The 25,978-nt window shown below is 64.1% G+C and overlaps 1 protein-coding gene across 2 annotated transcripts in view; it reads right to left on the bottom strand.

Moving 5' to 3' along the window:
- SCUBE1 (signal peptide, CUB domain and EGF like domain containing 1) overlaps positions 1–25,978 on the bottom strand; it is a 124,901-nt gene that overhangs the window by 18,479 nt on the left and 80,444 nt on the right. For both annotated transcript variants that reach the window (XM_062201925.1, XM_062201926.1), the window contains 4 exons: positions 16,190–16,306; positions 11,066–11,188; positions 9,330–9,446; positions 8,149–8,271 (listed from right to left, as the gene is read on the bottom strand). In XM_062201925.1, coding sequence (XP_062057909.1) covers positions 8,149–8,271; positions 9,330–9,446; positions 11,066–11,188; positions 16,190–16,306 — 480 coding nt within the window. The remainder of the gene's footprint in view (positions 1–8,148; positions 8,272–9,329; positions 9,447–11,065; positions 11,189–16,189; positions 16,307–25,978) is intronic.

The following is a 25,978-nucleotide window of genomic DNA, read 5'->3' as shown; positions in this document are numbered from 1 at the left end:
TTTTTTTTTAAGATTTCATTTATTTATTTGAGAGGCAGTTACAGACAGAGAGAGGAAGAGACAGAGAGAAAATCTTCTATCTTCTCATTTACTCCCCAAATGGCCACAATGGCTGGAGCTGGGCTGATCCAAAGCCAGGAGCCAGGAGCTGCTTCTGGGTCTCCCATGGGGATGCAGGGGCCCAAGGACTTGGGCCATCTTCTACTGCTCTCCCAGGCCATAGCAGGGAGCTGGACTGGAAGAGGAGCAGCCGAAACTAGAACCAGCGCCCATATGGGATGCCAGCACCGCAGGCGGAAGTTTAGCCCACTGCACCACAGTGCCGGCCCCGTGCTTGTTCAATATTGACTGATCTGAAGGCAGAGTGGCAGAGAGAGAGAGGGAGAGGCAAAAACAGAGAGAGAGAGAGAGAGAGGGAGAGGGAGAGACCGTCTGTCCACTGGTTCACTCCCCAAGTGGTTGCAATGGCCTGGACTGGGCCAGGCTGAAGCCAGGAGCCAGGAGCTTCATCTGGGTCTCCCATGTGGGTGGCAGAGCAAGGAGTGGGAATGCAGTGGCCTGCTCCTGGCCCAGAGCCCGTGGCCCAGCCCAGACCTCCCTCCTCGGGGCAGCCACGTGGCTGGAATTCGCGGCAGCAGCTGCAGATCCTGAACCGAAATCGCCGTCAGCTCTCAGGCTGCCACACGCAGGGTGCTCCCAACGGCACCAAACACCCAGTGCCTGTTCTGCCTGTCGGCCCTCGTGACCTCCTCACGGTCACGGCGGACGACTCTCCTACCCCTCCTGGAGGAGAAACCCACCCTCGTGTCTGTCCTCCAGAGACGGCCAGTCCGTGACACATCCGACTTACGGGAAAGCTCCACGGGGCATTCCAGGGAGGTTCACCAGGAGCCAAGCAACCCTGAAGGGGAAAGGCACAGCCGAGGACTCACTCACCGATCTAAGAGCTTGCCGCGAAGCTCCAGGAGCCGAGAGGTGCTGCAGGGGGACAAAGATCGGTGGAAGGGGATCGAGGGTCCGGAAGTCAACCCTGTATTTACGGGGAATTTATCTGGACAGGGGTGCCAAGGATGTCCATACTGGACAGTTACATGCAAAAGAATGAAACTGGGCCCTCAGACCCCTGTCTCACACCACAGAAAAAAACTATCTCCAAATGGGTCCAAGGCTTACATGTGGGGCCAGCGCAGTGGGTAGAGCCGCCACCTGCAGTGCCGGCATCCCATATGGGCGCCGGTTTCCGTCCTGGCTGCTCCATTTCCGATCCAGCTCTCTGCTATGGCCTGGGAAAGCAGTAGAAGATGGCCCAGGTCCTTGGGCCCCTGATCCCATGTGGGAGACCTGGAAGACGTGCCTGACTCTTGGCTTCAGATCAGTGCAGCTCCCGCCATTGTGGCCATCTGGGGAGTGAACCAGTGGATGGAAGACCTCTCTCTCTCTCTCTCTCTCTCTCCCCCCTCCTTCCCTCCCTCCCTCTGCCTCTCTGTAACTCTGCCTTTCAAATAAATAAATCTTTTTAAAAAATTCTTATATTTAAGAGCTAAAATCACGAATCTCTTAAGAGAAGACACAGGTACACATTTTTGGAATCTGCAATGGTTCCTTAGAAATGACACCAAAAACACAAGGAACTGAAGAAAAATGTGCTAGGCTGGGCTTCACAAAAATTAGAAACTTTTATGATTCAAAGGACACCATCCAAAACCTGCAAACAACTCACAGGACGGGCAAAAATGTTTGCAAGTCAGGTATCAGATAAGAGACTTGGGGGCCAGCGCCATGGCTCACTTGGTTAATCCTCTGCCTGTGGCGCTGGCATCCCATGTGGGCATCGGGTTCTAGTCCCGGTTGCTCCTCTTCCAGTCCAGCTCTCTGCTGTGGCCCGGGAGTGCAGTGGAGGATGGCCCAAGTGCTTCGGCCTCTGCACCCCATGGGAGACCAGGAGAAGCACCTGGCTCCTGGCTTCGGATTGGCATAGTTCTGGCTGTAGCACCCATTTTGGGGGTGAACCAACGGAAGGAAGACCTTTCTCTCTGTTTCTCTCTCTCACTGTCTAACTCTGCCTGTCCAAAAAAAAAAAAAAAAAAAAAAAAAAAAAAAAAAGAGAGAGAGAGAGAGAGAGACTTGTAGTTCAAATATACAAAGAAAACTTGTAATTCAGTAAAGATGAATAGCTCCACTAAAATGGGCAAACAATCTGAGCAGACAACTAGGACTACGAATGGCCAAGAGGCCCACAGAGAGAGATTCACACGAAACTCCACTTCACACCCGCTGGGACGGCCGGCATCCAGCAACAGCCTGGGCAGGGCAGGGCAGGACGGCCCCGCACCTGGCCCCTGCCACCTACGTGGGAGACCCAGAAGCCCCTGGCTTCGGCCTGGCCCAGTCCTGGTCATTGCAGCCATCTGGGGAGTGAATGTGAACCAGTGGACAGAGGATCTCTCTCTCTCTGTGTCTCTGTTTTTCCCTCTCTCTCTGTAACCCTGAGTTTCAAAGTAAATATTTTTTTTAAAGAGATCAACACAGAGTTATCACACGGCCCAGCAATTCCAGCCCTAGGAGTGCACCCAGCCAATCACGAAGGCATCCCCATCAAACGTGTACACAGCGCACACAGCAGCACAACCTGTGACAGCCACATCCTGGAGACAGCCCGTCTCGCCATCAGCTGGTGAATGGACTGACAGAACGTGCGGAATCCACGGAACGTAGCTCCGCAGGGAAGAGGAACACCGTCCGACTGAGTGCCGCAGCACGAGCAAACCCTGAAGCCACGCGACTGGCACACGGCAGGCACGGGAGGGCACGCCTGTGCACCCCACCACTGCAGTGCTCGGGACGGCCAGGCCCACAGCCGAGTGCAGACGAGGGGCTGTCGGGGGCACGGGCAATGACTGCTGTGCACAGGGGGCTTCCTGTTGGAGAACCTAGACTGCAGACGGTGCACTGTGAGCGCACAACGTAACTGCTGAATTGTGGGCCATCAGCTGTATGCGTGAGCTGTTCGCCTGTGGATTCTCTCTCATGGAGCTGTTAACAGAAACAGAAAACAACACGCAGGGAGACAGTACCAGGATGAACTGCAAGGAGCTTCCAGGCCGGTGCGAGCGCTGAGGGCTGACCGGCTGGCCGCGGCCCTCCGAGGACTTGTTAAGCGGCTAACTACTGGCCAAGGGGCGAGTGTTTACCGAGCATGGGAGATCCTGAAGTAACACGCAACCTGGATGGCATGAAAGTAAAGGTCTGCTGCCCACTCCGGGAACGCAGGGCCCCGTGGAAGAGCTGGGTGTTGGGAGAGACGGTCTAGGACCCTCACGCCTGCAAGCCGCTCCTGTTCCCACAGTGCACACACAACTCCCTGCAGAGGCCTGCGTCCCAGCCCAGACGCGCTACCCGTGGCTTCCTACTCTGAAAAGGAGCCGCAGGGACAGGGAAGACAGTCCCCCAGCCCCGACAGCTCCTGCAGCAGGCACACCGGGGCCGAGGCCTAGACAGCCTGCACAGAGCTCTCCCAGGGCCGCAGAGGAAACGGGCCGTCCCAGGTGAACTGTCAGGATGGACCCAGCCCAGGCCTAAGGTCCCTGTGAGCGTCTCCTTGTGGACTTCACGGGCTATGAAAATGAGGACCCTGGACACTTAACTATGAATGGAAAGTAGAGTTAGAAGTTTATTTGGGGCCCCAGCGCTGGGGGTGCAGCGGGTAAAGCCTCTGCCTGTGATCTGGCATCCCATATGGATGCTGGTTCAAGTCCCAGCTGCTCCACTTCAGTACGTCTCCCTGGGGAAAGCAGTGGCAGATGGTCCAAGTCCTTGGGACCCTGCACTCACGTGGGAGACCCAGAAGAAGCTCCTGGCTTCGGATTGGCCCAGCTCCAGCGGTTGCAGCTATTTGGGGAGTGAATCAGCAGATGGAAAATTCTCTCTCTCTCTAACTCTGCCTTTCAAATAAATCTCAAAAAACCCCCAAAGTTTATTTGGGTGCAGAGCACTTTGGAAGCCCTGTGTACGAGGGGCCTTCAGGAAGTCCAGGAGAAGCACACTGAGAAAACTAGGCATGGCCCTCCAAGTTCTTTGTGCACCCAAATAAACTTACCTCCCATTGCATTTTCCCCAGACTCCCTGCTGTCCCCCTGCACGTGCTGGTGACAGCGCTGACTTCCTGGACAAACGGGAGCAGCTAGCCTGCGGCCACACCCCCAAACACGCCTGATCATCTCCTCGGGAGCCAGGCGGGGTCGGGCCGGGTTAGTGCTGGGATGGGAGAACACAGCGCTAGCCTGCGGCCACACCCCCAAACACGCCTGATCGTCTCCTCGGGAGCCAGGCGGGGTCGGGCCGGGTTAGTGCTGGGATGGGAGAACACAGTGCGCCGGGGCTAAGACACCCCAGCGCATGCTCCCTGGGCATTTAGGAACGCACAGACACTTCACGGCGAGGCTGTCCATGGACTGCCCAGGCGTTTCAGTGTCTTCACTACTCCACTCCTTTGGAAGATTAGGAATGAATTTCCCAGAACTGTAAGCTCCCCACAAAGAGGCCTCACCCTGGGGTTCGTCCGCAAGCACCTGGAGCAGACCCGAGTAACCGCGCCTGCGTGCCGGCTCCACGCCCTCCCCTGCACACTTCTGTTACTGAGATCTCTGGTCATGCCCTCCAGCTGAGGGAGCTGAGACTGCGCTGTGCGACGTAACCCGTCCTGCTTTCCTGGCAAACACGAACTCACTCAGGGTGCTGCACTGGGGATAACCACTCTCCTAATTCCACACGTCAGCTCTCCCGAGCTATTGCTAGTGTAGCCAATGAGAGAAAACGCCGTAAAGGGACCGGATGCGCACCCTGCCAGTTCTGCCCAGCTTTGCAGGCAGTGCACCCCGAGGGAGAGCATCACGGCCCCACACCCAGCCTCAGCAGTGTCACATCCAGATGGGGGCTGAGAGTTCCGTGGGGGCTGCCGGCCCACTCCACAGCACGGCCCCCGGCTCCCCTGGGAACTGTGCCTCCTTGCCAGGGCTGTGGGTGACGGGGCAGACAGAGTGCTATGGATACTGACCCGCCCACAGAAACTGGACAAAGTGGTCACGGGAGGCCTGCCCTCCTCGAGGGACACAGCAGCCGAGGCCGGGGTGAGGCTCCACAAACCACCCCACTTGCTGGCCCAAGTGGTCGCCAATCCACAGCCTTGATTTCCTCTTGACCAGCAGGGGGCAGTCTGCACCCCTTCACTCTGAACCCACACCACAGCAGTCCACTCCGAGGACGAGTCAGAGGGAGGACATGGCAGCTTGGGACTTCTCAGGTCGTGGTTATCCAGGGCCTTCCAGTATCTTCTCCCAGCACCCTATTTCTGCCTGTTTGTCTCAGTCATCCCAGGTTTGTAGCCCACAATGTCAGAGGCTTTCTGTAGCCAGGGTCCCAGCAGGTGACTGAGAGGCAAAAGGGGACCAAGGGGTGGGCACACTGTACCCTCAGGGCCAGTGCTGTGATGCAGTGGGCTAAGCCCACCTCTTTGGCACCAGCATCCTATACAGGTGCTGGTTTGAGTCCTGGCTGCTCCACTTTTGATCCAGCTCCCTGCTAATGGCCTGGGAAAGCAGTGCAAGATGGTCCAAGGGCTTGGGCCCTTGCATCCACGTGGGAGACATGGAAGAAGCTCCTGGCTTCGAATGGCCCGGCTCCAGCAAATTGCAGCCATTTGGAGAGTGAACCAGCAGATGGAAGACCTCTCTGTCTCTCCCTCTCTCTGTAACTCTGCCTCTCAAATAAATAAATCTTAAAAAAAAAAAAAAAAAAAAGGAGTAGGTGGATGTTGTGGTGGACCGAGGTACGCTGCTGCTTGGGAAGTCTGAACTGCACATCAGAGTGCCTGGTTTGAGTCCTGGCTGCTCCACTTCTGATCCAGCTCCTGCTCACGTGTGCCCTGGGAGGAGGCAGATGATAGCTAAAACGCTTGGGCCCCTGCCACCTGTGTGGATGACCTGCATGGAGTTCCTGGCCCCTGGTTTTGGCTTGGCCAGCCCTGGCTGATGTAGGCATGCGGGAGTGAAGCAGTGGATGGAAGAGCGCTCGCTCTCTGTCTCTCTCACTCCGCTTTTCAAATAAATGAAAGTAAACTTTAAAGCAACGGGGTCGAATCATGTTGACCCCTACATGACCTGGTGGAAGGCTGGGGACAGTGAGTGCCTGGACAGCCCTGTGGCTGCTCCTACAGCTCTGAGGACGGAGGGGAAGAACACAGAACAGCGCCTGCCGACACCCTTACAGAGATGGCCCGCCCCACAGCTACCACAGCAGGGAATTCCAGAGCCAGCCTGGCGCTCAGCCCAGCAAGGCCACCCCGCCGTCACTCAGTCGCACTCCAGCCACACAGGCGGGCAGTCAGGGGAGCAGGAGGGCTGGGGGGTGCCGTGCCAGCCAGGAGAGGAGCTGGAGGGGGTGGCTGGGGTCACTGCGAGGCTGGCGAGGCTGGCGGGAGTAGATGAGGGAGGGTGGGAGCCACCAGGCTGGGCGGCAGTAGCCTTCGGCCACCCTGAGAATGTGGGGACTTGCAGAGTCTCTGGAGATGCAGGCTGGCTGCCCTGGGCCTCAGAGCGCAGCAGGGCAGGAGCCCGGGCTCTCGAAGGGCAGGCATATGGCCCCAGTGCCCAGAACAGGGCCTGGCACATGGGAGGAGGTCAGCCAGCACTGCCGCGGCCAGGGACTGCGGCGTCGGCCAGAACTTGGCCTGCACGTACCCACAGCGCCTGGAGCACCCGAGCAGGCGGCTAGGACCATGGGGCCTCCACACCCCCCCGAGCTCCCAGCCCCTGCAACACCAGCAGGAGCACCCCCTCCCAGATCCCACCTCCGCCTTCCCCTCAGCCTTCGCTTCTGGGCCTTGGGCAGATACTGAGCAGGTGCTGCTGCCCGTGAGGGGCCTGGCCTTTCTCCGCTCCGGCTGGGTGAGGCCCCCATTCCCCTCCCTGCAGGCTGGCCCCTCTCCCCCCACCACAGGCCGGCCATGCCCCCCCACAAGGTGCCCCACTCACCCCCGCAGGCCGGCCCCCCCCCCCCCGCAGGGCACCCCACTCACCCCCGTAGGCTGGCCCTACCCCCGCTGGGTGCCCCACTCCCCCATGCAGGCTGGCCCTGCCCCCTGTAGGGCGCCCCACTCACTCCCGCAGGCTGACCCTACCCCCGCTGGGTGCCCCACTTCCCCATGCAGGCCGGCCCTGCCCCCCGCAGGGTGCCCCACTCACCCCTGCGGGCCGGCCCCCCCTCCGCAGGGTGCCCCACTCACCCCCGCAGGCTGGCCCTACCCCCGCTGGGTGCTCCACTCCCCCACGCAGGCCGGCCCTGCCCCCCGCAGGGTGCCCCACTCACCCCCGTAGGCTGGCCCTACCCCCGCTGGGTGCCCCACTCCCCCATGCAGGCTGGCCCTGCCCCCCGTAGGGCGCCCCACTCACTCCTGCAGGCTGGCCCTACCCCTGCTGGGTGCCCCACTCCCCCATGCAGGCCGGCCCTGCCCCCCGCAGGGTGCCCCACTCACCCCCATAGGTTGGCCCTACCCCCGCTGGGTGCCCCACTCCCCCATGCAGGCCGGCCCCCCCTCCGCAGGGTGCCCCACTCACCCCTGTGGGCCGGCCCTGCCCCTGCTGGGTGCCCCACTCATCCCTGCAGGCCGGCCCACCCCTCCGCAGGGCACCCCACTCACCCCCGTAGGTTGGCCCTACCCCCGCTGGGTGCCCCTCACCCCTGCGGGCTGGCCCCCCCACCGCAGGGCGCCCCACTCACCCCCGCAGGCTGGCCCTACCCCCGCTGGGTGCCCCACTCCCCCACGCAGGCCGGCCCTGCCCCTGCTGGGTGCCCCCACTCACCCCTGCAGGCCAGCACCCCCCCCCTGCAGGGTGCCCCACTCACCCCCACAGGCTGGCCCTAGCCCCGCAGGGTGCCTGACTCACCCACACAGGCCGGCCCTGTCCCCCGCTGGGTGCCCCACTCACCTCCGCAGGCTGGCCCCCCCTCCGCTGGGTGCCCCACTCACCCCTGCAGGCTGGCCCTAGCCCCGCAGGGCGCCCCACTCCCCCACACAGGCCAGCCCCGCCCCCCGCAGGGTGCCCCACTCACCCCCACAGGCCAGCCCCGCCCCCCGCAGGGCGCCCCACTCACCCACGCAGTCCTTTCTGTTCCAGTGGAGCCGCCTCCCTGCCGGGCAGACGCACTCGTAGCCGCCCCTGGTGTTGACGCAGCCCTGCTCGCAGCTCCCGTTGTCCACGCTGCACTCGTCCACATCTGGAAGCAGGGGTGCGAGTGAGGGTGGGGGGGCCACACCCGCGGGATGCTGGAGGGCAGGGGCTGCCCGGGACAGAGGGCCAGGAAGCTCCTGACCCCATCGGCAACGTAGGCACAGAGCTGCCGGTTACACACGTGCCGTGCACATGTACACACACTGCACACACACACACATGGGCAGGAGGCTCCTCACAGACACCCCCCGGCTGAGAGCCCTGGCCCAGAGTTTGCTGGGCCTCATCTCGCGGGGAGACTCTGGGTACGTCCTCTTCCCAGCCGGTTTCCCGGCCTGTGCCCGCCGGACCCCCATGCTCTGAGCGCTCAGGTTGCCCGACGCTGGGGGTGGTGCCCAGGGTCTGAGGCTCCTCCCAGAAGACCACAGCCACCTGCAGCTGCCGCCCCAGCACCAGCCGTGCCGGAGCTTCAGGCTGCCTGGGAGAGTGAGTGTGCAGGCCCTAGGCTCACTGTCACACCTGCCCCTACTCAGCGCCCAGCTCGGCTCTGCTCCATAGGCCTAGCAGTGCCTCTCCACGCCGGCACCTGCAGCCGTGCCCCCACAGGCACCTGGATCGCCCCCTGCTGAAGCTGGCCAGGGCTCCTCACCGCACCAGAACAAACCCTGGAGGCCCCCGAGGCTCAGCTGCACCACTGACTTCCCCCCAACCCCTTCTCTCGCGGCTCCAGCCGCAGTAGTTGCCCTGGGCCTGCTGCTCTACCTCTGGCCTCAGTGCCTCTGCACATGCGAACCCCTCTGCCATGCCTCCATGTCCGGACCGAATGTGTCCCTGTGGGATCCCCCTCCCGCTGCCAGGACTTGCGGTGGGATTTCCGGTACTCTGCCGGCCCTCCTCCTGCACTGGGCTTCTCCGGTCAACGAGGAGCTGGGCCTGGCCCCCACACATACTCACTGCCCCCTCCTCCCGTGCCCCATCACTTCCTGCCTTCGTTGCCGGACCCCTCTGCCCGCCAGTCCCGGCCCCCCGGGGTGCGGTGCAGGTGGCCTTGCGGCCAGGCGCGTGCCTCGAGGGCGCGGTGGCCCTGGCGGGCGGGCTGCAGACCTCCGCAGTGGGCCGTCCCGTAGAGCGCGTAGCCGCGGTGGCACAGGCACTGGAAGCCGCCCGGGGAGTTGATGCAGACGTGGTCGCAGGTCCTCTCAAAGGAGCACTCGTCGATGTCTGTGGCCACAGGGAGACAGAGTGGGGCGGAGTTGCAGGGCTGCAGGGTGCGGGCCCGGCTGCGTGGTGCAGGGCCTCCCACTGCTGCCTGGTTTTCCGTGGTTGCTGGGTTCACAGCCACCTCACTTCTCTCCTGGGGCCTGCCCGAGGGCTCTGAAGAAGCTGCGGAAGTGGGACCAGGCCTCTGGGGTGCCGACCGCTGCTTCCCATCACCCTAGGACGTCTCAGAAAACTAGGAAAGCGGCACACACAGGGAGGCGGTGGGCAGGAGACTGTGCCACCCGCAGGATGGCAGGATGTAAACTGGACACCGAGGGAACGAGGGCTGGCCGCAGAGCGTGTGCTCCTGGACGGAGGATGCAAACCGCAGCTTGTAGACAACGCTGCGCTGGACACGGATTCTGGGGAAAATGGCTTCTGTGAGACCACGCGGCCTAGCAAGCACTGAGCTGAACTCCCTGGCCACTCAGAGTGCGTCCCCTGAACACGCAGCCCTGTGACGTCTCACATGCGCACCACACAGGTGTGTTCAGAAGCAGAATCCAAGGAGGCAGCTGCGCTGTGGGCGCTCAGGGAGGGCGTGGCCTCCTGGGGCGGCTGGGAAGACCTCCTGGCCACATCTGCAGGATGGGCCAGCTTGGGCCGAGGGAATGAGGCTGGAGGGAGGGTGACCCGAGCAGAGGCCGGGAGGTGGCAGCTCGGGGCACCCAGGGGACTGCGAGGTGTTCCAGGGGTCTGGGGAGGTCACTGAGGCCTGAAGCCTGGAGCCCTGCTTGCAGGACCTGGGGAGCCCAGGGCCAGAGCCTCAGCAGGATGAGGGGAGAGGGGGAGAAGACACAGGCAGGGCTGCGGGGCCGGAAGGGAGAGCCCTGGCCCAGGGCCCTGCTGTGTGTGTGGGGGTGCAGGGATGCAAGGGCAAGGGCCCTCCTAGCCCTCTGCAGAACTGGGTGAGGCCGGCCAAGAATCAAAGTCCAGAGCAGCCCTGACCGCGCCTGGACAGACACGGTGCTCCTGCCGGCCCTCCTGCCCTGGGAGGAGGACAGGGCTGCAATGCCCACCGTGGATGAAGATGCTGAGCCTGGGCCAGGAAGGCAACTGGCCTGGGTCACATCCTGGCCCCTCCCCGCCAGCCTCCTGCTCTCACCTTCCCTCGATCCCTCCCTGGGAAGCCCTCCCTGTGCACGTCCAGGGCTCCTGCTGCATCCCACCTGTCTGCTGGACTTGCTCTGGGCTGCGATTCCTGGCTTCTGCCCAGACCTCTCTTCCTGATATCCTTGTTCCTAGCAGGTGCCCAGGAACCCTAAGGAAGGCGCGTTGGCGAGCACCTGCAATGTGTAATGCTGCCACCAGGTGGCAGCATCACACACCACGAGCCTGGAAGAGGCCCAGGGGCCACCAGGCAGGGCAGGGGTGGGGCTGGGGTGAGGCGCCACCTGGACCTGTGCTGATGGCTCCCTGGAGAGCCTCTTGAGTCATAAAGGACAAGGCAGGCAGGGTGGGCAGGAGCACATGCTGAGGACTGGAAACCAAGGCCCAGCCCAGCAAGAGGCCAACCCCGTGAGTACTCTTCTCTCCTGAGAGGTGCCCAAGCCCAGATGTCCCAGACCCGGGGGGCTCACCTTGGCACGTCCGCTCGTCGGTCAGCAGCTTGTAGCCCTTGCGGCAGCCGCACTCGAAGCTGCCCACAGTGTTCCTGCAGAAGTGGTCGCAGCCCCCGTTGTTGGTCAGACACTCGTTGATGTCTGCAGGAGCGAGGGGCAGGCGTGCGGCAGAGACTGAGCCGGTGCCCGGGTGGGGATGGCCCCACACCTGACTTGCCTGCCCAGGGCTGGCCTCAGGACCCCAACTGACTCACAGACACAGGGCCGGGGGCTGGGCTACCCCGGGAAGGCCCAGCTGCCCCACGCTCCACCACCTCGCCTGAGACATGGTGAGCTCGGCGTTGTGCTCAGAACAGAGAGGGCCTGGGACCTGCTGTGCCGGGCGAAGCAGCCGGGATGGGGAGGCCCCGATCCTGCATCTGCACACCCAGGGCAGGGAGGCTGCAGCGGGTGAGGACCCCCGGATGGCTCCTGTGTGCCCCGCTGAGCAGTTGGGAGGCCACAGGAAGTGGGGAGAGCCTGGGCCAGCTGGTGGGCGGGAAGCTAGGCTGCCACAGGCCTTACTGGCCAGCCCTGGCCCCTGCCCCATGCCGGCCCCACCGGCCTGTCTGCAGCCTCTTCACTCAGCGGTCCAGCTGCGGCTAGCTCTGAAGGTCACCTGGCCCTGATCCCCTGGGAGAAATGCACTTCCCCAGCACCCCTGCCAGCCGGCCTCTGCTTGCACACCTCTGGAGACGGGGAGCTTTCTCCCGCACAGCCTGGTCTGCTGGCGGACATGCCACGCATCCACACATGCAGGCCTGAGCACAGCCATGACCCCTGTGTGCCCCTCCCCCATGCCCCCACACTGCTCCCTCAGGCTTTGCCCGGGGGGCCCCAGGCCAGCTTGGCATCTGTGCCCCTGGAAGTCTGGTCCCCCAGGGCCCTCCTCATCAGAGACACAGTCCAGGTATCCCCTGGGGCCCCAGGCCCCCACGCCAGTCACCACTCCAGACACAAGCCTGCGCTCGGCGACAGTGAGAGACGACCTTCAGGATGGTGGTCTCATGCTGATTAGGAGCAGGGAAAAGAACGTGACGGGCAGTGCCCCCTGAGGAAAATGTGCCCACTTGACAGGTGGGGGGACTGAGCCCCAGAGACGATAGCGACTCTGTCCTGCACGGAGCCTCTCGCCAAACCACGCAGGCTGGTCGTGACCCCTGCCCGTGTGACCCAACTGTTCCACGACAATGAAATAGGGTCTCTGTGCAAGGAGGTGGAGGGCCGGGGGTCCCGCATGGGCATCCTGGCACCCGTGGAGGTGGCTATGCCAGGGGCTTTCTGGCAAACATGTGATCATCCCCTTGGCCGGAGAGCAGAGACCCCCTTCTGCAGATGGGGCCACAGAACCACACCCAGAGTGGACCTCAGCCAGCCCTGCCCGTCTCTGAAGGTGGGAGGCTGATGAGCAGTGTGGCCTGGTCTGGGGCCGGGGGACCCCAGGATCACAGGAGGCTGTGGAGTCCCTAGCCACAGCAGACAGAGGCCAGCTTGGCCCGGGGCAGTGGCTGGTACCTCTCCTAGCGCGGCCTCTCATCACTTCCTGCCAAGATGAAAGGGGTCGCTACCCCGACACCTGCCTCCTTGGGAATGCCGCAGGCCTTCCGGAAGCTCCGGTCCCTGCCCCTTCCCAGCAGAGCCTGTCAGCTACCGGGCTGTCATGGCAACCAGACAGGGGGAGGCAGGCATGTTTGCCTGGGCCCAGGCTGGGGTGGCCGGCCTGGGGTCAGAGTTGGGGAGCCCCTCCTCCAGCCACACAGCGGGGGTCTGCGGGGCTCAAGGCCCCTCGGCCTCCTGTCAACAGCCCCCAGGGGTGTAGCTCCTGCCCCGCTCCAGCTCCCCAAGGCAGGCTGCCAGCAGCACCTTCCCCAGTAAGCATGGCTGCGCCCCTACCTGCTGACAAGTCTGCAGAGGTCCAGGGCCCCCAGGAGGGAGGTCCAGCTCCCGTGCAGGGGCTCACAGTACGGGCCCAGCTGCCTGGCCTCCTCGTGCGCAGGCTCAGCTCCTGGCCGGGCAGCTGGGACCTGGCCACCCCACCCAGCCCTGAGATGACAGAGGGGACCTGCTCCTGTCTGGTGCCCCAGGGCCTAGGAAGGTCCCCTGAGTGAATGCGCGGGTCCGGGTGACCCCAGACCACGGGGAGGACCTGCCAACCTGGGGCGGAAGCTCTGAGTGCACCCCCAACGCTGGAGCATGTGTTGTGCGGTGCAGGGTAATAGGGTAAGCTGCAGGGATGCAGGAGAGGCCGACAGACTGTCCCCTAAGGGGGAACAGCCTGGCAATGGGGGGCCAAGGGCAGCGCTGCCGTGGAGCGCTCAGCGGGGCGGGCAAGGCGCTGTGCTGGGCTAGCCAGGTGGAGGGTAGGCGAGGGCACCTTCACCCTCCCCCAGAGAAAAGCCCCGGCAGGTTGCCCGCCTGGCCCGGGGCCAGGGGAGGGAGAGCAGGAAGCAGTGGGCGGGGGTTCTCCCAGACTGTTCTGGAAGGTTTTCCCTGAGGGAGAACCAGGGGGGTTGAAAACCTAGAAGGAGCAGTTAGCGAGGTGCCCACCTCCAATATCAAGAATCCACGACACCAAACAGGAGCCTCGGGACCGGACCCCTGCCTGGTCTACTCTGCAGACAAAGCTCGGGCTCGGCCGCGTCCTTGGCGCTGAGGGAGAACACCGCCTTCCACCCTGCTCCCCCTGCTCTCGCCCTCCCCGCCCGCCCAGGGCCCTGAGCTCTGGGTTTTCCAAGCCTCTGCTACGCCCCTCCTGCCATCCATCTGCTTGACAATGACTTCTGGGCTTCCAGAAAACACCGGACCTTTAATATCTCCCCTGGGCCCCTGCCAAGTTCAGGGTGTGCACTCTCAGTGTGCAGCCCAGACCCCAAGGGCCGGGGCCGCAGGCTCACTGGGAATCCCCGACTGGGTTGTCCCGGCCAAGGCCCTGCACCCTGTCTGTGCCTCTCTAGCCAGGGCCAGGAGACCCCAAAGTAGCCTGGAGACCACCTGGCCCTGCAGCTCTATGCCAGCCCTCCAACCCTCACTCTTGACACCCGTGGAAGCAGCGCTACCGCCTCCTCGCCCCCACTGCCACCCTTGCCCGAGCACTGTCCCCCGGGCCCGGCCTCACTGCCGCTGCAGAGCCTGCTCAGAGCTGCTGCCCCAGCGCTGGCCAGGGAAGGTTTCCAAACGAAAACCTGGGCTGGCAGCACCTCTGCCCGGCACCACTGGGAGCTGGCCGGCCTCTTGCCTGGCTCGCAGGCCCTGTGCAGCAGCCACAGCCGGGAAGTGCTGCTCAGGCTCCCCCACCACCCAATTCCTGTGTCAGCCCCAGAGGCTTCCCTGCCCGCCCCTGCCCGCAGCCCAGGGCAGGCCTGGCCCATGTCCACCTGCCCTGCTGCCCTTCTCTGCCCACCACGAAGCTGTCTGTAATGCAGCTTTAGCTCGTCATTTCTAACATTCAGGTCTTCTGTACTCAGGAACTCTGGGGGCTGGGGTCTCTCTTATTCACCCAGCTCCCCTGCACCTGCACCCCCAGGAGCACCACCTTCTGACTCAGGCCAGCGGCAGCGAGGCCCCAAGGAGCGCAGTGGCTGCAGCAGGGCCAGGGCTCCACGTCCAAGCCCTGGGAGTTGGCCTGAGAGCTGAGCAGCGACAGCCCTGGTCACAGGCCCTGCTGTTTCAGGAAGAGCCATGGGGTGGCGGGGCCGCAGCTGGGGGCTTGGGAACGGTGTGTGGTGTGGCAGTCAGTGAGCGTCGCCTGGGCCAGCAGGGGCGGGCCAGGGGCAGGGTGCCCGCCCAGCCTCTTTCTGGCCCAGACAGGTTGGCTCCCAGCGGTGAGCTCCTGGCTTCCAACTCCTCATTCCCGGCGCCCTGGCCCTGCCCTCAGGAATCCAGCTCGGCCCTGTCCCTCTGGCTCTGGGTCAGGCCTGCACCTCAGGAGGCGGCCTGGCCAGTGCCACCCTCTTCTGGCCCAGGGTCCTGGGCGAGCAGCCGGCCTGCCGTGACTTCACTGGGCGGTGGGGCCGCCAGACCCACAGCGCCGTTGGCACCAGGTGCCTGTGGCGAGGACTCGGATGCCACCCACCTGCCTGTCCGCCTGCCAGGGAGGCGCCCCGGCTACTAACAGGCTGCACAGTGCTTACAGAAGGGCTTTATTTTCAAACAGACAGGCGGAAGAACTGTGATTTCTGTCCGTCGCCGCCAGGTCCTCCCCAGCGAACGGGCAGGGGGGAGCCCCACGCGTCTGCTCGCTGTCGCAGGCTCGCACAAGCCCACCTGGAACTACTTTAAGTCTCCGGAACCTCCACTTCTGACGTTCCACGGCCTGGGCCTTGGAAGCCCGAGGTCCTCTCCTCTTCTGCCCCCCTTGCGAGGTGCCAGGGAGGAGGGGCCAGGGCTGGAGGGGATCTGAAGGCTGGCGGAGGTGCAGGGCGGTGCCGAGTGGCTGCACCCGACTCCTGAGCAGGGGCCTTGGGGTTTGTGCCCGATCCCCTGCCCTAAGGGCCTGGGCTTCTTGGGGGCCCCCAGTCTGCCCCTCTTTGCCTGGCCTGGTCCTTCGGTGAGTTGCTGGTCCTGGCCCCCTGCAGGGCTGGTCCCTTTCTCCCTGAGCGCCCAGCCCTGGAGCTCAGCCAGCCTCCTCCTCCCTGAGGCTCCCTGTTGCCCCGGGGGTACCCAGTATTCTGTGGGGGATGAGGGGACTATAAACCTCCCCTTCCTCTCACCGCAGCAGCCACCCCCGCCCCTCCCCCACCTCACTCCCACTATAGCAGGCAGAATCCTCTGGGGAACCCCACCCACCCCACCGGGCCACTGCCACACAGCGCCCTCAACTTTCCCGGCCGTCCCCGCCAGCTTTGCAAGAGCAGCCACAGACAAGGAAACGCGCCGCACTCCACACCTTGGGGAGCCCAAGGCCCTGGAGGCCCGGGACGTCCCGCCTAACTGTTAACCCCACCATGCAGCCAAACTCTCCCGTCGGCCCCTCGTCAGCCTGGGGCCCGCCGCTGTGCCCGGGAACCCTGCTGGGGACCTGGGGCTCCCCGGCCTCCCCTCAGCCACGTGAGTGGCTGCTGTCGCTCCCGGCTGTGCGCACGGGCCCAGCTCCGCACGGCTGACCTTTGCAAGTCTTCCCATCTGGCTGCAGTGTGAATCCAACCGGGCAGCTGCACCGCACGCCCGTGGCCGTGTCCTTGCACGTCCGGTCGCAGCCTCCGTTGTTGACCGCACATGTCTCTGGGGAGGGAAAGACACAGATGCTCAGTCTCTTGCTGCGGCAGCCATCGCCACCCCATGCATGGGGACATGAGACCTGGGTTCCAACTGCCTCTCTAGGCTGCCGGCTCCCCAGCTGTGGAGCCGTGGGGCTGCTGGTGAGGCTGCAGAGGCCGGGACTCACATCCGGGGCCCCAGTCCCTCCTGAGGCCAGCACTGAACATTTAGCTGCCCAGGGCCAGATTCCTACAACAGGGCTCTGGCCCCAAGGGGAGGCTCTCAGGGCCCCCGCCCCATCCATCCCCTTGATGTGGCTCTCGGCCCCACATCTGTTCTCACTGAGCGGGGAGCCAAGGCAGCTGGTTTCTGTCCACTTGAAGCCTGTCTAGTGCTCTTTTTTTCTTTTTCAAAATTCAAAGGGGCTGGAGTGGCTGGGGGCGTAACTCGGGTCACTGCAGTCGTTGTTTGGTGAGAGTGATCCTCTCCAGGCCCGGCAGAGCGGCCGCCCCAGGAGCCCCTCTCCAGACCTGAGCCTTGCATCTGGACCTCTCCCCAGCACCTGGCAGAAGCTGTGCCCGAGTGGGCTCTCCCCTCCTCTCTGCTGCTGGCAGCATCTCTCAGACTGGACCTGACCCCCTGGGCCTCAGCGCGGTGCCCGGCCTGGCGCAGCTCCTCCCTGGACCTCCACGCTGGCTCCCCTGCCAGGCCCTCTCTGGGACGTGCCTGGGATGAACACAGGGAAACACTCTCGGCTGCCAGGAGTCCCTGCTGCTTACTTGGGATTCACGGTGGCGTCCTTGGAACTTCACCTTGGGCAGTGCAGGGACCTGGTGTCTGTGGCTCAGCTGTGGCCAGTGGCCTGCTCGTGGCTACTCTTTCCCGTTGTGGGCGCTGCTGAAAGGCGGGGCTCCTTGGCCCCTCAGCGTCTCCACAAACCCTCGCCTGCAGTGGGGAACCGTCTGGTGCCCTGTCCTGCAGCGTGCTGCTCTGTGGCTGGAGGCCTTGTCCCTGTTCACCAATGCCCTGCTCACAGAAGGAGCTCACAAGGAGCCTCCCTGGGGCCCCAGATACGGAGACCAAGCCCCTCCCTAGGCTCGGACAGGGGCTCTCCATGCCAAGATCTGACTGGCACTTGGCCCACTGATCTCCCTGTGGGACAATGGGGGTGGCAGGCCAGGGAACCGACCTCAGCTGTCACTCACAGCACCCACACCAGGGGATGGAATAAACTCCCAGCTTAGAAGCTCCCAGCCCAGGTCCTGGCCCACAGCAGTTGTTCAGCAAATGCTGGTCTCCTCCCCTGGATGCCCAGCACGGAGGGCCCTGCCTCCCACTGCCGAGCAGAAGAGCTAGCGCACCCCCCCTGCCCCAACAGGGCCTTCGCAGCCTCTCACGTGGGACGGCCCCTTCCTGGGGTGGGGATGAAGAGCGAGAGCAGGCCTGCACGCCAGGTGCAGGTAATTAAGGCTCCGGCCTCGGCAGGGAGCAGGAGCTGCGTGTGTGTGTGTGTGCGTGTGTGTGTGTGCGCGCGTGCGTGTGTGTGGCAGCGAGGGAGCAGGCGCTGGGTTCTGGGCCTCTCTGGTGGTGGGGGCAGAGCGCATGCAGGCACTGGGCTGGGTCTCCAAGGAGCCCACAGCTCCTGTCCACTGTTAGACGCCTGGTGGGACTTGGAATCTGACCTTCCAGAGCCAAGGGGCTCTCGGGGGCCTGCTGGCCCTGCCTGCCCATTGGACGGAGAGAGTGGGCTGGGCCGGGCCTGGAAGGTCGCCCACCGCACGACTCTCTCCCTGCAGTGGGCAGTTCTGGTCTCCCTGTGTGGTCCTGTCTAGTGGTCAGAACATCAACTTCAAAGAAAGGGGTTCTGGGCTCCTGACCTCCAGGCAGGGCCCTGGGGACTTCCCGGGTGCCTAGTTGTGGTTTCCACACCATGTTTTTGTGCCCCACCCTCACAGCTCCTGGCCCTCCACGTGCCTGGCCACAGAGACCGAGAGGCAGTCTGCACTGTGGATGGGACCCCCATCGGTCAGACTGCCCCACGGCTGTGTCAGGGCAGTGCTCGCCAGCAGCCCTAAGTCTCCGACTCTGCTTGGGGGCCTGCACAACCACACAGGTACCCCAGCCCCCAAGGACCCCCTGCTGCAGCCAGGGGCCCCAGCTGAATCCTGACGGGGTCCAGGGCCCGGTCCACTGCTTCCTCCAGGCCCTACTCTGACTGCTGCTGTCCTGTGGTGTCACTGTATCCCAGCAGCCCCCTCCAGCCCCTGCCCTGACCGCTATGTCCTGTGGTGTCACTGTATCCCAGCAGCCCCCTCCAGCCCCCGCCCTGACCGCTATGTCCTGTGGTGTCACTGTATCCCAGCAGCCCCCCTCCAGCCCCCGCCCTGACCACTGCTGTCCTGTGGTGTCACTGTATCCCAGCAGCCCCCTCCAGCCCCTGCCCTTACCACTGCTGTCCTGTGGTGTCACTGTATCCCAGCAGCCCCCACCCTGACCGCTGCTGTCCTGTGGTGTCACTGTATCCCAGCAGCCCCTGCCCTGACCGCTATGTCCTGTGGTGTCACTGTATCCCAGCAGCCCCCTCCAGCCCCCACCCTGACCGCTGCTGTCCTGTGGTGTCACTGTATCCCAGCAGCCCCCTCCAGCCCCTGCCCTGACCGCTATGTCCTGTGGTGTCACTGTATCCCAGCAGCCCCCTCCAGCCCCTGCCCTGACCGCTATGTCCTGTGGTGTCACTGTATCCCAGCAGCCCCCTCCAGCCTTCTGCTTCGCTCTGGGTAGCCCGAGACGTGCGCCCACAACCCAGAGCAGCATGCAATCTCCCGGGTGGTCTGCTGGGGACTGACGCCCACCCCTAGAGGAGGGGCTGAGGTTTCCCAGCACAGGTTCCCTTGCTATCCGCCGGGGGCCCTGCCCAGCCCTGCAGCTTGGCCCCCAAGACCAGAGGCCACGCTGCCTCCCAGGGACTCAGAGGGCAGACAGCCCTGTCCTCTCCCGAGTGGGCGTCTCCACCACGGGTCATCCAGGCACAGCGACGGGAGCTGGCCCTGGGGGCGGAAGGCAGGTGGGGCTCCACAGGCACCCTGGGCTGGGGCTGAGCACAGCCTCGAGGGCTGGCAGTGGCACTACAGAGGCGGGGGTAGGCAGGCCTCCTGGGGTTTGCTCCCAGGGCTCTGGGGGAGGATCTGCCGTGGGAGCCATGAGCCCTGCCGTGTCCCGCGCTCCTGACAGCCCAGAAAGCACTTCTCATCCACTGACCCCAGAGGCCTCGCAGCAGCCGGGGGCGCTGACAGCCCAGAAAGCACTTCTCATCCACTGACCCCGGAGGCCTTGCAGCAGCCGGGGGCGGCTCAGAGAAGTTAGGGAGAGCATGCAGGCAGGACTGGCTGCACAGTTTGGGGGACCCAGTGAGAAACACAAGTGAGGGGCCCTTGGTCAGCACTCGTGAACCATTTCCAGACAGACAGCAGAGAGTAACCAGCGGTGTGGCCTCCTCGGGCCAGGGCCCCGGCCACGTCTGGCAGCTGTCAGGAGCCAGCATCTGAGCCCAGGGCTGCACGATGCCAGGCGGGCGAGCGCCCAGGACCAGGCCGGGGGCAGCAGAGCAGGCAGCCCGAGGCAGGCGACACCTGCCTTCCCCGGCGACGGGAGGGCCAGCCTGGGCCAGCTGGGGCTCCACAAGGGAGGGGGAAGACCCTGACGAGTTAAAAGTCCCAGTCCCTCCCTTGGGGCCAGGCCAGCGAAGGACAATCCTGCAGAACACACAGGTTACAGAGACAGACAGACAGGACTCCATTGCCAGCCTTGGGAGCTCGGGCCCATCCCTCACTTTTCCAGCAGCGGGGGTGGCAGTGCCGTGTGGGCTGTCACACAGCTGTGAGCCACATGCACTCTCCGAGCAGCCTAGGGTCCGCTGCCGATCCACTGCTCTGCTCTGGTCGCCTAGAAGCCAGTCCAGGGGTGGCAGGTGAGCCCATTTCACAGTACCCAGAGAGGGGAGCTGCAGCTGGACCTGACGTGCCCCATCGTCCACTTCTTCAGGGAGACAAAGCAAGGGATACGGCTGCCTCCACTCCGTGCCCTACCACAGCCCTGACTGGGGCTCCACAGGGTTCAATGGGATGACTCCCTCGGCCTGACTTAATTAAGCCCTGGGAACTCACAGCCCTCTTTTCCCCCAAGCGCGTTTTCTGAGCCCCTCCCTGGCCTCTGACCCCCGGGATGGCACGGTTTACCTACATGGTGGTTCCCCCATCAACCGCACGGCCTCCAGAGCTACGTCAGGGTTCCCCCTGCCCAATGCCCTGCATGGGCCCACTGCAGCAGAGGCCACTAACCTGTGGGGACAGGAATGGAATGGAGCAAGGGCCCAGCTCCTGCCAGCCAGAGTCATGGGCCCTGGAGGCTGCAACTGAGCTTGGGGGGTGGGGGAGGGTGCTGAATGGTGAGTCACCAGCTGAGAAAAGCCAGAGCCGCCTGCAGGAGCAGGGCCACAGTGGAGCGCGTGTGATGGCCCACCAGGCTTAGCGCAGCTGCACCAGGGAACTCTGGGTACAGCGTTCTCCCCTCTCTAGGCCCCGGGTTCCCACCTGCAGCCTCACTGGTGCAGGGCCGGCCTTCCCCCAGACTCTCACCCAGTAAGTCCCCTGTGGGCCTAGTGCCCACGGCCACCCTGCCCTTGAAGGCCCTGAGGGTGCCCTGTCAAGGCCGCCTCAGGGTTAGTCCCGCTGCCTTCCTCCCACTAGAGTCAGCTGTGAAGGGGGCAGTGACTGGTCCTTTTGGTCTGTTGACCTTGACCCTGACCCTCCTCCTTCAGTGACTGGCCCACATCATGGCCCTGCCTGAGGGAACCTCTGGGCTCTGGGCACGCCCTGTGGCCCACTGCTAGAACTGAGCCACAGGCCATGTCCTCAGCAGGGCAGGTGCTCAGGGCCAGCATCCTGCCTTGGCCAAGTGTCCACCCCAAGGCCCACTTGCTGCGGTGGCACTGGGGAATGTGCAGCTGATTGTGTGTGGGGGCTGGAGACGGGGCTGAGGGCAGCGGGAGGCGGGAGGCTGTGCAGGTCAGGACGGCAGAACTGCCAAGGTCAGGGCTCCTAAAGGGGAAGTGGGAGAGGACGCCTGGAGGCCCCGGCCCAGCACCCACCCTGCTCTTGGCTGAAGCCAGCTGGACCTCTCTGCCCACGATGCCCAAAGCGCTGCCAGCCTCTGCGGCAGCCTCAGCTACGTCCTGGGCTCTGTCTTTCGAGCATGAGGCTCGCGCAGCTCCGAGGCCGACTCTGTGTAGAAATAAAAGGCCTGGCCCCCCCACCTTGGAGGACCTCCGTCTACTGAGAACTGCCAACTCAGGGGGTCTGTGGAACTGCCTCCCAAGGGCACCAGCTATGCCGGGAGAGTGGCAAGCCACGCCCTCACATGCTGCTGGCCAGCTGGGCAATTTCTCCCGGTGCTTGGAAGGCAGGAGCCACATGGGCCTGAGCAGTGGTGTCCCGGGGTCTGCAGCAAGGGACTGGGGAGCCCGCGGGCTGGGGAGGCCTGGAGAGAAGACTGTGGTCAGGGTCGAGACAAGCGGACCTCAGGAGAGGCTTCCTCGTCTGGCTGCAGGGGTCTCCAATGCCCCTCATCTTAAGGCGAATGGTAGGCCAGGCCCCAGCAGCGTGTCCATTCCTGCCTGGGCTCTGGCCGTGGAGTGCACAAACTCAGGGCAAAACAGGGGCTCCATCCTCGGCAGAGAGAAGGGGAGGGGCCAGCGGACCGCTCTACAGAAAGCTTGGTTGGGGGCTGGGGCTCGGGAGGGGAGGGAGCCGCAGCAGCTGCTGAACAGTGGGGGCGGGGGCTTAGCTGCATGTGACTGGGGGACTTGGGGCCCAGAGCACCCCCCGACAGCAGGCCACACTCGCGGAGCACACCCAGGCCAGGCCCTGTGCAGGACCATCGCCTGCCTGCCCTGGAGGGAGCGCAGTGTGGTGAGGGAACTGGGCAGGCCATTCTCCCTGAGCCTCAGTTTCCACGTCTATAGCACTGAACGGCACCTTGGGGGCCGCAGGGAACATTAACTGCATCCCAGGTGTGCAGACAGCTCAGCTGCAGGGCAGGGACCATTAACCGCATCCCAGATCCCTGCTTCCAGATTCCAGGTTCCTGGCCCTGGCACCTGGCTGAGGACGTATGCAGGGACACCCGGGGCAGGAGGCTGTGTCCAGTGCCTGAGCACAAATGTCCAGCAGTGGTCCCCACACCTAACCCTGTGACATGGGGGCAGGGCAGGGAGGGTGAAGCTGGCACTCATGCCCATCTTCCCTGCCCCCAGCTCCAGTCTGGGAGCTGTGTGGACCCTGGTGGGGGTGTGGACTGTGAGCACCGGTCAGCTCGTTAGTCCATGGGTTTCTAGTTTCCTATCAGCCCAGCAGCATGGTCTGAGCAAGGCCAGGTCTCCCAGCTCCTGTCCAGGGCTGGTGTCACTGGCTCTGCACAGGGCCCTGGGGTAACGCTAAGAGCAGGGAAGGGGATGATGGGAAAAGTGGCCCATGAGGCCAGACACAGGGCAACAACCTTCAACCTCGCCCAGACTCCTCTGTGCAAACAAGAACCCAAAGACACCCTCGAGGCTGGGTGGTGTGTGAGGGAAGCTGGCAGGGACCATGGTCACCTTCTTTCTCCAACAGGGGCTGGGTGGCAGAGAGGCCCGCTCTAGCCGGGCCTGAGCCCCAGGAATCCAGGACTGCCCAACTTACAGGAGGGCCTGAGTGTCACATCCCTTTAAGTCAGTCTCCCCCTCTGGGGCCAGCCTGTGCCTGTCCCCTCCTCTTCTCCAGTCAGCCCCTCCTGGCACTGCACCCTCCCACACTGTACCCTGTACATAGCTGAGGCCTTAACCTGTCTCCTGCAGTCCTGGGAGTGTGAGTGTGTATGTGAGTGTGAGTGTGTGAGAGAGCGAGCGAGCGTGCGTGCAGGAGGCCTGCTGGGGTGCTGGTGCAGCAGGGGTGAGCAGTGCGGGGGGGGGGCAGGGGTCAGACAGAGCTGGCCTGAGAGGCAGAGCCCTCCACGATGGCACTGGGTACAGTGATGGTGGTGTGACACACGGAGGCAGGAAGCCCAGGACAGGCCCAATGTGCAGGAGCTGGGGGCAGACGGAGACAGGTGCCCGGAGGCGCCTGGATGTGTGCAGCACAGGGAGGAAGCTGGGACACAGCTCGGTGAAATCAGGGGATACCCAGGGCTGGGGGTGGTGGAGTAGAAGAGCAGGTGCAGGTGGGCCCTGGATGGACAGAGGAGCCGGCACGGGGCTAGCCCGGGTGGGGAGAGGCAGGAGAGTGTGTGTGTGTGTGTACAGAGGTGCACTGCTCAGGTGGCGGGGACAGTGTGGACAGCCGGACCCCAGGGACCCCCGGGGTCTGCCGCACTACCGGGACTGCCCCTTCTCCGCGCTCTTCCCCGGCCCTGCGCCCCCTTCCTGGAATTCTCAGGACAAGGCGGCCTTCCCGGCGCCGTCCTGCCTGCCTGCCTCTCCTGCTCTTGGAGTCTGGCAGGGCCTGCCCTTGGACGGGCGGGCAGCCTGGGGCTGACAAAGCTGTAGCAGGGCCTCCTCCCAGTGGGTCCTGAGGAGGCTCAGTGCTTGCCAGGTGGTCGGGACGGGGGGGGGGGGGGGAGGGAGGGAGACGAGCCGAGGGCAGCAGGGCAAGGAAGGGCCAGGGAGGAAGCCCAGGATTCCCCTGTGCCCCACATGCTCACCTGCAGCCGAGCCCCGGCCACCTCCCTCCCCTGCACGGGGGCCCTGAGCCCCGCTGTCTGCTAATCACACGCCACCAGGCTGCCCTGGTGCCAAGCTCTCTACACACTCTCCCCGAGCCCGCTCACCTCCTCCCCACCGCTCCAGAGGTGCACACCAGTACGACCCTGTCTGATGACGGGGAAGCAGGCTCAGGGAGAAGTGGAACTTGCCCGAGCAGTGCGGCTCCTCCCCTGGGCCCGTGGATGCTGCGGCTGGTCCCAGGCCTGTCTGGCAAAGGCCTGGGGAATACCTACAAAGGGGCTGCCCTCAAGGTGCAGAGGGACAGCTAAGGGTTCAGGGAGTCCTGTCCCTGCCAGAGCCTGGGCCTCAGTCCAGGCACTGTCCTCACTGCCCCGCCCACCAGAGCTCCACACCCCGAAGACCCTGAGAGGAGGCCGGCAGGCCCGGGCAGCACCAGGCAGGGGCAGAGCCAGCTGTGGCGCATGGGGAGGAGTTCCCAGCTGCCTCTCTGTGATGCCGACACCGGCTCTCAGGCGGCCATGAGGTTTACATGAGGGCTAGCTGAGAGCAAGACCCTGAGAAGGCCGGGACTGAGGGTCGCCCCGACTGGAACTACTGGCTGGGTGCGGGTCCTGCCGTAGAACACTGTTAGGAACGGGCCAGAGCCTGGGGCAGCCATGGGCCTGCTCTGAGCCTCACTTGGGGTTAGCGGGTCCAGAGGGCTCAGACTGTGGCTACTGAACACCGTGTGGCCTCCCCTCTCAGGGCCTCGGGATCTGTACTGAGGTGGGGACATCTGTCTCCTGGGGCTGTGGGCCTCACTGGAGGACTGACCAGAAAGTACCTGGCTAACTGCAGTGAGGACACAGCACTGGCAAGCAAGGGCTCAGGCAGAGCTAGGGGCTGGAGACACACAGAGGCTGCCTGAGGGGCGGAGGGGGATGGAGGGTCAGGTGCCTCCCACACTTCCAGAAGGGCTTGGGAGGCGCTGCCGTGTGCTGGGAGCTCAGTGGTCCTGGGCTGAGCCAGTGGAGGCGGCTCTACCTTCAGGGAGGTTGCTGCTGGCCCAAGCTGAACCATCTGTTCTGTAAGACGTCTGTGCCCTCAGCCCCACATCCGGGTCCCTGCGTGGCAAAGGGACTCGCAGGGGTGACCACAGTAGGGACCCTGACACGGCAGCAGTTCTCCTGGGTTGCCAGGGTGAGCCCCATGGGAACATGGGGGTCCCCAGAAGTGACAGTGGGAGGCAGAAGGGGCCGGTCAGAGACACAACACTGCTGGCCCTGGAGCCTAAGGGAGGGGCCCCGGGTACTTCCGGAAGCTGGCTAAGGTGAAGCGAGGGCTTCACACCAAGACCCAGAGGACACAGCTGCTCACGCCCTGGCTTAGCCCCGTGCTCACCCTCACCCCTCACTCCTGTCAGAAGGCAGTGTGCTGGCATTGTTCTGGGATGCGGCAGGGTACAGTCACGCGTCAGCGGCAGCCACAGGAAGCCCACGTCTGCTTGTGGGAAAGGGACAGATTCAAAGGCTGGAGTTGACAAGTCTGACTCACACAGCCACGGATCTTGCTGAGAGGGTCCCAGGCCCTGCGGGAGCTGTTGGCTTATACCCAGAGCTGGGCCCTGGGTGCTTCCCACGAGGAAGTCTGCCAGGTAACCGACGTTTATCGCTTTTTCTTTAAATCCAAGGCCTGAACCCATGCTAATGGGCATGTATAACTCGCCATGTTCTGAGGCCTCTGTCCAGTGAGCGTGACTCGCCCTGTTCTTGGTGGGTGGGTGACTGCTGTCGACCGCTACAGAGCACCCAGGGTGGGGCAGGGCCAGCTCGCCCCACGAGGCCACAGGTCCCTGCGCTCTCCGAGGTTTTCTCCCTCTGTTCACCACTTGAAGTCAGAATCCCGCTCTGTCTCCCCCAGGGCAGGGAGGGCGAAGCCACTTAACCCCCTGAGTGCTGTGGCTT

The sequence above is a fragment of the Lepus europaeus genome, chromosome 10 (assembly GCF_033115175.1).
Source record: "Lepus europaeus isolate LE1 chromosome 10, mLepTim1.pri, whole genome shotgun sequence".
Lineage (NCBI taxonomy): Eukaryota > Metazoa > Chordata > Mammalia > Lagomorpha > Leporidae > Lepus > Lepus europaeus.
The sequence above is the reverse complement of the archived record's forward strand: the minus strand, read 5'-3'. Positions and strand labels throughout refer to the sequence as shown.